The following is an 11,853-nucleotide window of genomic DNA, read 5'->3' on the forward strand; positions in this document are numbered from 1 at the left end:
ATTGTTGAAATCATGTTTAAAAAACAATACTTCCCTTACGCGTGCATGCAATGTATTTGGGTTCATTTACAGGTATGTAGGCTATCATAGGTTCATTTACAAAAATCGATGCTTAAATTTCAGGGAACATCATGAAACAAATGTACATAGGCCACAAATAAATATATCTATATATAATCTATAGGCTGATATTTTCCTCCCATATTTATTTTGTTTAGTAATCTACGTGCAGAACCTTGGCTCATTGAGGTAGGCCTATTCAGAGTGTCATTAATGGCGTCCTCTAAATACAATTTGTAGTCTTATTCAGCAAATAATCTGTTTCTGTATACATGTTGATTTGTGAATTGATTGCTATTTCTCTGGGTTAAAAAAATCCACATCGTCTACCTATTTGAAAACGTGGACCTGCTAAACCGATGTGAGATGCTGAATTGAGAAAAGGTGTGTGTTTAGCGCTGTCGTGGATTGTTATTAAAATGCATTAGTTTCCTATTCCGTCATATAGGTCACAAAGAAACTACGTGCGCCATACCCAGAGCAGGCATTCAAAGGCTATTACAATTGTTCTGAATTTTTTTTTACCGGGTAATCGATATCACCTCTGTGTAGGCTTTCCTTGCATTTTCATTTTGAGAGAATAACATCCTACTTAAACCAGACGCTGTTTAATTAAGAATTCAACGACAACAAAAAAATATAGGCCTATAATAGTCATATTAGTTTTTTGGTTGTAATTGTTTAATTACCTCCTGTAAATTGATTTTTCTATCCAGTTAGGATTAGATTTTGATCACTACACCGTCATTATTTTTAGTTAATGTCAAAGGATTGGCTTTAGTAGTTCTATAGCCTATAAAAGTGAGTAGATTACCTAGTAGTCGTGAACTTAAATGGTGTTCAAGGTGTTCAAAGTTGTCAAGGTATGGGCATTGGAGCTTGATGCAACTGTACATTATTTTCAGGTTAAGACCATGCAGATCAGCTTTGATTTTGTTTCATGCCAAGCAAAGAGAACAGGCTAAATGTTCAAGATGTCCTTTGTCACTCTTGGAATCAATTTCAAGTCCGTGTTCTAGGTGTCGCTGTTGACCACGTCTGCCTCCCAGCCATGAGTCAATTCGTCCATGTGATGGGAAAAGAGGCTGCGTCTCAAGGCCATTTTCAAATTTCATTGGTGAGCTTGTCATGTGGTAGAGAGGCATCCTGAGCAACACGGAGATTGTTGTGCTAGATATGTCAGCCTACAAAGGACATCTCTCTCCTTTTTAAAACTTCTCCAAAAATGTCCTTTCCCAACAGCTCTCCTGCTGCAAATACGTTTTTAGTTGATTCGTTGATTGGCGCTTGCAGAACAGACAGCTTTTACTCCAGCAGCAACATGTACATGCCGTCCGGTGCAGAAATGGGAACTTATGGAATGCAAACCTGTGGACTCCTGCCGTCTCTCGGTAAACGAGGGGACGTCAACCACCAAAATATGGGCATGAATGTCCACTCTTACATACCTCAAATTGATAACTGGACAGATCCGAATAGATCTTGCAGAATAGAGCAACCATCCAACCAGATGCCCAATTGCACATTTTCACAAAACATTAAGGAGGAGAGTAATTACTGCATGTATTCAGACAAGATAGCAAAGGTCAACTCGTCCGATGTCCCTGTATATTCTAATATAATCCCCGAATCGTGTTCAGTTGATGGCCCCGAGATCCCTGTTCCGGGCTATTTCAGACTGAGCCAAACTTACGCGAGTGGGAAACACCAGGACTATGGCCACGAGATGACGAGTCCAAACACCACATTGATGCAGCTCAACAGAATTACTCCCAAACCGCAGTTGTCTTCCTTTGTCGAAGTGGAAAAGAAAACAGCTGATATACCGCATAACCGGGAGATAAGCAGGACACCCATCCCCGCGGAAAGCCCGGATCCAAAGTCGAGCGCGCAGGAGGAGAAGAATTGCTCCACTGAAGCTTCAGTCTCCAGCCCAGAGTTGCCAAAGAAGGAAGCGAAAGGTAGGTACAATACAAGGATGAATCGTGTCATGGTGTAATATGAACGCTCCAGCATCATAAAACCCAATATAAAACACAAACAGCCCTAAAGTCGTAATGTTTAATGAGAGCCTTACTCAGGTTGCAGTAAAATGCTACAGGAAACTGTTCGACCCGCACATATTTGCATTGAGGTCTATTCTCTTATATATTTTTCTATATTTATAATGTATGTGTTACTTTGTTGATTGTAGCAAAACAGAATATTCCATTTTATATTTGGGTAAATATTATATGGGAAAATGTTATTTATTTATTGAAGTGTAATCCATATTATTAACATCTAGTAGACATAAGGCTTGTACTCTGTTTTGTATCTTCATCCTCAGTGTTGTGATTATCAATTTCCTCCGAAATTATAATACATAAATACTCCGGCAGGCTCTAACAAACGTGTATTGTAGTGGATTTCATCAGTATGCCTAATATGCATGTCAAATATTACTTTGGTCTAAAAACTCGTGTAATTTAGAGCAGGTGTTGTTAGTTAGAGTTTACAGCCTGTAATATTTCAACATGGTAGTAGCAGATTACGACTACTAACCAATAGTACCCATACAAGCTAAAACTAAATCAATATAACGGAAGCGTTCTATCATTCTGATCAGAGCTGTGTGACTAAAGAAAACATAGTTGTGATAGTTCCATATTTTGCCATGTTAAAACATGTGTTGGTTTGATTTCATTTCAGACAACAAAACTGACCCTCCAACGAGCAATTGGTTGACGGCAAAAAGCGGCAGGAAGAAAAGATGCCCCTACACAAAGCACCAGACGCTGGAATTGGAAAAGGAGTTTTTATTCAACATGTACCTGACTCGAGAGCGCCGTCTAGAGATCAGTAAAGGCGTCAACCTCACCGACAGGCAAGTCAAGATCTGGTTTCAAAACCGCAGGATGAAGCTCAAGAAAATGAGCAGGGAAAACCGAATTCGGGAACTTACCTCAAATCTCACCTTTTCGTGAGCATGCTTACAAATGCTTGTTTAATTGTCCCTTTCCTCTCTCTTCAAAGTAGTGCTGTGGCAGCATTGGACTTGTTTTTTTGTTTTGTTTTTTCACTGAAACTGTGACTGTATTTGCTATTTTTGTCTCATTTACATTGTGACGCATTGTGTATTTTGAATGTTTCATCACAGGGTACATACAGGAGGCTAGGTCTTAAATTATTACAATATAGTAGGTATTCATTATTGGACTGTTTGGTTTGATTGAGTCTAAGGAAGTCACAGTGACTTGTTTGTAAGATATTTTTTTTCGGACATGAAAGCACATTAATAGTGGTTGAATAGTTAAACGTTCGTTTATGAGAGTTAAGCGCAAACCGTCAGCTGAATCGTAAGTAATCTTATAAACGTTTCTGTATTATAAATGTGGTGAGCAATGTAAATGAGTGTACATCTTATGCATGTTTGTGGCATGTATCCTGCAATAAATTGATTGTCAAATGTAATTTCTTATTTCAGTGTTTTGTTTTGCAGTAAGCCAAGGATTTTTCATCGGGCAGGTGTGTAAGAAATACATTAAAGTAAAGTAGAGCACTATTTCTGGAATTGGTACACTATAGGCCCTAACGTTCTTTCAGTTCCGTTAAAATTCATAGGGACTGGTCCGTAGCTTCAAATTGTTATCGTGCTAGAATCAAAGTAAATGAAAAGTAAGAGAAAAACAAGTCTAATAACGATATAAGTATTTTATCTTTAGGCCTGTGTGCAGGGTCCCAATATGAAGCATCTCAATTTTAGCGTTAAGCTACACTCAACATAATTTCGGCCCGGCTATTTTCAAATGATCTTATAGGCCTTAAGTTATTATCTATTTAATTATTTTTAAATTATTATATATATCATTAATTAGTTATTAGGACTATTTTCAATTAGCTTTCATCAACTTGGCTGTAATGAAAAAGAAAGTTAGCCTGTAAAGTTAAGTAATTTTAGCTGTTGATTGTGAATAAGGTATCTAATTGGCGTTCGTGGACTGTAAAACCTATTCAAATACACATTTATACTTACTTCTATTCAAATAGACAAAAATAAGACTAATATCCAATAATGCCCTATATAACTATGTAGCTAACATGTTACGATATTTACACGGATCTGGGAAGGTTCCTAATCAACCTACAAAACAGCCATTGGCGTCTGGATATATGCTACTATAAATGCGCTACACTCTTAGAAAAACGGTTCATTAGGGTTTCCATATAGAACAATTTATTCTAAGTGTGTAGAGGGATAGGCCTATAACAATAGCCTATTTAAATTGCTTTATTGATCAAAACGGTTGTTTCCATACCACCTAAATATAAGGCTCTGATCATATATATATATATATATATATATAGTGTACAATAATGTTTACTTCTGATTAAAAACAATAATAATTGAAATAAAATATTGGCGCAACATTCTGTCATGATTCAAAATGCTGCTTATGTTGATGCAGTTAAACGTCATGAGATGGTTTGTTTTGTTTTGTAGGCTTATAATAGCATATAGTTTGCCCACTAGTAGACTTGTCTTCAGCCACTGTGTACAGTCCAACCCAAGTTTATAGCTCTTTATCTGTGTAGACTATTTGAACTCGGTACTCCTATTTTCCGCTTTCCTTTGCCTCACTTTTACTCACATATCACCCCCTCATGTCCAGATGAATGAATGCTGAAACGCACACACACACACACACACACACACACACACACACACACACACACACACACCACCACCACCAACAACAACGATTGTATGGTTTTATTTAACATTGGCCCCCTTGGCCGCATCATTCGTTTGGTAACACTTTATTTAGTGCATCCAGGTATAGGCTAATGCTCTATAACGTGTTATAAGCATATGTGAGCCCTTATACGGTCTTATAACAAGACCTATAATATGCTATGTCTCTCGAGGAAACGCTGACGAAGCGGGTCCCCATAGCGTGTATGGACCTAATGACGTTCAAGCACAAATTCATTGGCAGCTCACCGCGGTGTGGTTCTGTTCCTTCTTTCTCGTTGTTTTTGCTCCATCCTGACCATGGATTTGAAGTAAATCGGTTTATGGATTTTATTTACGTTTCTAGGCCTATTCATTGTATATGTGTCTTGATGAGAGTTTGCAAAAGTAGGCTAGTTCCAATGCTATTGGGGTGAATCGTCGACTAATAGCCTAATCAAGAAGTTATGTGTTCTCAAAAGTAAGAAAACCTAAAAGGCCCTCTTAAATCTAGATTTTTAGACATTACTCTGCACAGATCCACTTTGTTGCGCCAAGAGTCCGTTTTATTAAGGGCACATTAATGTATAATCAAACGCACCTCATAAAGATTTTATTGATCATAAAAACATTAGGCCTATGGCTCTCCTTTAGATACATACAATTTGTATACAAATAATACTTCCTGATTCAAACTTACAAGACCAACCAAACTAGTGAAAGTGACTCCTCGTTTAATAAAAACTAACAATTCCAAAACAGAGTCGTGCGGAAATGGTGTCTCGTTATTTTACAGCATGTTATTACATTTATTTTACGAGGACTTACAACTCAGAAGTCTATAAAATGTTTTACAAGCATTGAGTGTATGACATACCTTATGACGATATCTTGTAAGAGTTTACATGCATAATATGCAATGGCATCAATGTTGAGTGGTGGTTGTGAAATAAATGTGTGTATTAATCTGTTGACGTAAAAAAAAAAAATAGTCCGGCACCGCCCTCAACCGTATGTATGCACATTCAAAAGGCCCAGAAACACAGAATTTCTTAAGGTTTTACATTTTTTCTCTTCAAACATTTGGTTTTATTGGCACTCTTGAATAAATAGGCAAATTAAAGATCGGCCTACGGTTACCAGCGGACTGATTTACTCACTGTATTGGTAAATATGATCACGTGATTCATGTAACCAATCCCTGAAGATTAAGCCAGCAAAAATACTATGATTGTTCAGAGGGAAGGTTTCCGTAACAGTGTAACCTTTTATATGACTACGAAGGGATCCAAAAATGTCGACCAGTAGCACTCTAAGTAACTATTATGTGGACTCTATAATGGGGCATGAAGTGGAGGATGTGTACGGGGCGCGTTTTATCCAGGGTCCGCACACTACGACCTCAAGGCCATCAGGTGTTGGCGACAATGCAGATTTTTCCTCCTGCAGTTTTGCACCCAAGTCAGCCGTTTTCCCAGGGTCTTGGTCCTCTGTTCACACGCAGTCCACTGCCGCAGTGTCAGGGATTTACCATCCTTACGTCCACCAGTCCCATCTCTCCGCAGCAGACAGCAGATATGTTCGGTCCTGGATAGACCCCATTTCTAACGTTTCTTTCTCCGGCTTTCACTCTAACAGTCGGCATTATGGAACCAAGCCCGAAAGTTTACCACCGAAAAGGACTGAGAGTGCCACTTTTGAGACAGAGACTCCGGTGGTCGACCCTGGCCCTGATTACGCATGTGGAGTATCCGAATGCCCAGAAAAAGTAACCAAAGAGAGCGTTGGCAGTGATATGTCGAGTCACAGCGAGCCTAAAGAAGAGAAACAACAACAACAACTTGACCCAAGTAAGTAAACGGAATTGCCCCCTGATTTACAACCTTAAGAACTGTAGGAGCTGGGTGTGTAAAACTGGAGGTTTTACTAACCTATAAAAGTGTCTAGCTCATAACCACGGGCCGAAAAAAACTACCCACTGCTGTAAAGTGGGTATTTAACACAAAAGTGTGATAATAATTCTATCCACAAATTCAGGCTTTTGTACAAATATACAGTATTTAATTACATTCCGATGCTTGTATTTGCTATTTTATTTCGTTTTCCTGCTTATTCTCATGTGAGTTTCAACTTTGTCCCCTCTCTTCTCCAGACAACCCTGCAGCAAACTGGATTCATGCACGTTCAACAAGGAAGAAGCGATGTCCATACACGAAATATCAGACACTAGAACTGGAAAAAGAATTCCTCTTCAACATGTATTTGACACGAGATCGACGATACGAAGTTGCTCGAATTCTCAATTTAACTGAAAGGCAGGTCAAAATCTGGTTCCAGAACAGAAGAATGAAAATGAAAAAGATGAACAGAGAGAGAGGCAGTAAGGATCACTTATAACTAGACTGGGTGTAGTCCCTCGCCTTTTGATGTATCATATTGTTGTGATTACTTAGAATAAAAGGTTGGTTGGAGCTTAAAGCTATGCATTTTTGTGTTGATGTATCAAATGGAAAGGTTGACTCAACATGCCCGGAAATACGCTATCTTTCTTTTTTGTTTTAATCAAAGTAAATGTTGAGTCTTAAACGAATTACTCTATTGATTAACCCGAGCTCGAGTATTTATGCCCAAAATGAGACCAGGGAATAATATGCTTCCGTATATAGTTTTCTTAGTCGTGTAGCCTTTTAGAAAAAAAAATCGAATGTTTTAAGAAGTTGCATTTATGCTTATATTTCGGCGAAAGAATTCCTCACGCAAATTGGAAATTATTTAACAAAGTAGAGGCCAACTGAATATGTTTGTCCTACTCTAGGGCAAGAATTTAAAACGAAAGGGTCATGTTTTTGAGTATTTATGAAATTGTCATCGTGTTTTTTCTGAGGTTGCTAGTTTTGAAAAAAGACAAGAAAGCTATTGGGCGTAGCCTTAATCATTACATAGGCTAATATTCCTGCATTTTTACAATCCAATTCCGGCTGTATTTAACCGTTAAGTTGTTCTTAAATCACCTTTTCTGCTCAGTGGTTTTGCAGTGGTTGTCCCAATATAGACATGCTTGTTATTAGCCTAGCTACATTATATTTGAATATATAAATAAATGAATATATATATATATATATATATATATATATATATATTTAATTCAATTTGAGATGCATTGCTGTATATAGTTATTCCTGACGCTCTGAATACCAATTCAACAACGTGTATTAGCCGACTCTTAATATAAAGCTATGGGCTAGTGTAGGCCCCATCGCATCAATGCAGTACTTCGTAAGAATTGTGAGGGAGGACTAATAACGCCTTATTGCAGACATAATTAGATGGGTTGATGAGGGGCGACGTAGGGTTAATGATAACGTTTCTTTCACTTAAATACATTCATTTTGGTTCATCTGTATGAGCCTGGAGATTCAATGATTGGACATTTCGTTGTCTTTAAAAAAATGTTTTTTAAGGTCAGCAGAATGAAACATCTAAAAGGTGCCACTTGGTGTAGTGAACTACCATTTCAGGATTGTTTTCCTAGTATGAATTTGACTTCACTTGAAAAGTAGGAGAATGAACATGGTTTAAAAAGACTAGTAATAAAGAATTTATGATTGGGAGAGGTGTTGCACGGATTTCCAATTTATTGTCCAACCTGTACGTATAATTGCTTTAAAGCAGGAAGAAACGTGGTCCAATAAACCCATATAGATGGCTAGACGTCTGGTCTAAATGAGTTTATGAGCCAGGGCAATAATTGCACTCTCCTTTGAAACACTCTTACTTGGGGTGTTTGAGTCTGTTGCTGACTAACAGAAATGCAGCCATTTTTTTCTACAGGGTGTCTGGTCGATAAATTGTCTGTCTTCGTGACTGAGAGGAAATCAGACCCCCTAATGGATAGAAAGTCACGTTTATTCATCAACTGCATTTCCTATTGAGAGGGCAAAACTTCACTTTGACTGCTGCCTAGAAGGCCGTTTACAGCGGTGGATCTATTGGCACTGCAAGGGTGGATTTAGACCCTGTTTCTGAAATTCCATGAAATGTCACATGTAATTACTGTTCTGTGTGTAAAAAAAAAAGACCTGCGTTTTATGTGAAAAAAAACGTACATTGTTTATCAGGGGGTGTTGAAACATCTGAGAATACAGTTGGATTTTGATGCATAATTTGTAATCGCTCTGGTTACTTTGATGAAAATAAATGATGATGATTGACACATTAATTCCCCCTATTCTCCAAGTATTGCTAAAGTGGTCTACTAGATAGTATTATTGGTTAATGAAGAGAGACAACTTATTCTATACTGGGGGAGCATTTTGTTGGTAATCAAGAGCGCTAGAGGGCGACGTTGTTCTACACAAGACTACATCTCAATGGCGGTCGATGGGTTGATCGAGGTATAGGCCCTAAATGTTTGTTTCAAATATAATATTCAATTAATTAATTTAAAATATATATTTTCTAAAGATTGGAGGCTTTGTTAGATCGCTTTTATCGGTAGATAGAATATAGGCCTATAGGCCTACATCAAATAACATATTGAGTGTTATAGTTGCAATTATAGATTTGGCGAAAATTCTCGCTGACTAGATTTTTATTTTAACCCTTAAATATAATGAGCGTAATTAGCCTATAACCATACCTACATTAATAACAGAAAACAGTGAAAATATGCTTTTACATTAGAGCAATCGGTATAATAGTTTGTAATTAATGATTTGAGTTACTATGATAATTAATAGGATTATTATTAATTACGATTATTTATTTGTTTATTTGTATCAGTTGATTTACTGGTTCACCTAGGCCTATCAGAAATGTCCTTGAAATGTTAGCGAAGACCAATGAAAAGGAAAGGATAGGCCTACATATACGAAAATATTAGAACTGTTTTCTTTCATGGGACAAACACTGAACTCTGAATTCCCTCCACTTGTATTTTTTTTCAACCTCATCCAGTGATGTTAACTACTGTACATATCATTCTAGGATGTTTTTGCTCCTACGGTATGCGGTTGTAATCATAACAAATCTGTTGACCTTGCCTCTTTGTAGCTTTCTTTTCTGCGCTATTTTGGGGACAAAGTTATCTATGAGTCTCATTAAAAACAAACATATAAATAATATATACCGCAGGACAAGTCGACCTATAGCAAAACATTCGCCTGTCCCTGGTTCCTTTCATGCGTTGGGATCAGAAGAAACGGCAAATGTGTCTTTAGGTGTGCTTGATCAATGTTCAGCAGTCGACAGTTACTGACTTCTGGAATTTAAAAAACTAAGCCAACCGTAAGACCTTTGGACAACAAAACTAGCCTACTCCAGTCACCATTGAATCGTCGGAATTGTCCTTAAAATTAGGCAGAAATTTGTTGTTATTTCGAGCCATTTTATTGCAGTTGGGCCTACAAACAGAAAAGGCATTTCTTGCAGCTTACAATTCAGCCTTTCCACAAGCTTGTCTGTTGGGTCTGTAGCAGCCTCTGCATCAAGTTCAATAATTTTATAATCATGCAAAGCAGCGCGCAAGTTATCAACCGAATCCTTGTGGAATTACGTGTCATAGCGACTGCTCTAAATTTCACAAATACGATAATTTACAGAGACAGCAGGCCTTTACGACACCGCAAGAGACCGAGCTGCTACAATACCTTGACTATAAATCGTCCGGTGGTAATACTGGCGAACTACCAGAGCGCCTAAATGAAAGCCCGTCTTTTCCACAGACGCTCCTCTGGATGAGACCTCAAGGTTGGTTGATTCTCGTAAAATGTGCTTTCGAATCACGTACAGGCCCAATTCCTAGGCTTACTATTTTCAAAAATATCCTTCTCTTGCCGTAAAATTGCACAATTCTTTGAAAATAATGATAACATGCTGGAATGGAACATTGCATAATGCAGTCTTCTAACCCCTAGTGAGGAGAAGAAACAGACAGTCGGTAGGCCATAAAACTGAAGCAGAAGAAAGAATTTAGCCTCCAACCCCATGTGACCAGGGAGATAAGGTTCGATGTGTCGACCCCATAATAAGAAAATGAGTTTACCATTTAAAAAATGCTGTCTCCAATGGTACCAATCCCACTGAAACACAACAATAGAATGCAACAGAATACAATCCCCATTTTACGCACGCATTACGCATACCCATGCCCAGCCGAATCACGCTGAAATACACACACGAAAACATCCTAAAGGCCTTTTGTGTACACTGCCTTCTCGCTGTCTTTACAGACCCGAAGCACATTGGTACTATCATGAACGAAAGACTGCTACAATGAATTGTACTACTAATAATAATAATAACATACACATGTAATGTAAGTTTATATTTCTTTGTTGCTTAGTTTCCCCAAGAAAATACTGAGCATTGATTAATACGCCAAAATACATTATAGTATTATTATTTATTTTTTTAACATCTTATGACATAATGCGTAATAGTCTTTAAAAAATCATAGTCCTTGATTCCCTGGACTAATAGGGATACATTTGGTTTGCCTTAATAATACGTGCATGTGTGCTCTATTAATGTGTTTAGGTAGCCTATATTTGCGTAAATATTCAATCATGGTCCTTTATTTCACCTTTATGAATTCAATATATGAAAAATAGGCCCACAAGTATAACTTGTTAGTTAGAACAGATAATTTTATGATTTTAATATCCTAGGAGTAAAGGATGATAGTCTGGCCAAAAAGGTGTGTGAGGACTACAACCGAACCGCATGCATAGCTTAGTAGGTCTAAAGAGTTTTTTTCTTCTCAATAAATACCACATTTCAATTTTGGGGCTGATTTCATGTATTTATTTGTTCTACCCTATTTCAACACCACATTGAGCCTGGTCGAATTTGTTTCGGTGGGAAGATCCTATAGATCTTCCTCTATCGATTTATTTTCTTTCAAATATCTTAGTTAATACATGTGTTATGCGTTATGCGACATTGTAACCAACGCAAGACATACATTTAGCCACAACGGAAATGTTGCTAATGAAAAGATTATCTTTGATTAGTGGTCAAAATATTGCATAGTGCCAGTGCCAATGAAGGTTTTCATTATTATTTTGTATCTTGTTTTT

General features: G+C 37.5%; 2 protein-coding genes across 2 annotated transcripts; both read left to right on the plus strand.

Moving 5' to 3' along the window:
- The first annotated feature begins 773 nt into the window (after positions 1-773).
- Positions 774-3,511, plus strand: LOC109866857 (homeobox protein Hox-D10a-like). Its single transcript, XM_020455734.2, has 2 exons — positions 774-2,021; positions 2,752-3,511. The coding sequence occupies exons 1-2, from the start codon at positions 1,286-1,288 to the stop codon at positions 3,024-3,026; spliced, it is 1,011 nt and encodes a 336-aa protein (XP_020311323.1). The 5' UTR covers positions 774-1,285; the 3' UTR covers positions 3,027-3,511.
- A 2,423-nt stretch (positions 3,512-5,934) lies between these two features.
- Positions 5,935-8,993, plus strand: hoxd9a (homeobox D9a). Its single transcript, XM_020455747.2, has 2 exons — positions 5,935-6,624; positions 6,927-8,993. The coding sequence occupies exons 1-2, from the start codon at positions 6,069-6,071 to the stop codon at positions 7,169-7,171; spliced, it is 801 nt and encodes a 266-aa protein (XP_020311336.1). The 5' UTR covers positions 5,935-6,068; the 3' UTR covers positions 7,172-8,993.
- The last annotated feature ends 2,860 nt before the right edge of the window (positions 8,994-11,853 follow it).

This window comes from Oncorhynchus kisutch, linkage group LG2 (genome assembly GCF_002021735.2).
Source record: "Oncorhynchus kisutch isolate 150728-3 linkage group LG2, Okis_V2, whole genome shotgun sequence".
Lineage (NCBI taxonomy): Eukaryota > Metazoa > Chordata > Actinopteri > Salmoniformes > Salmonidae > Oncorhynchus > Oncorhynchus kisutch.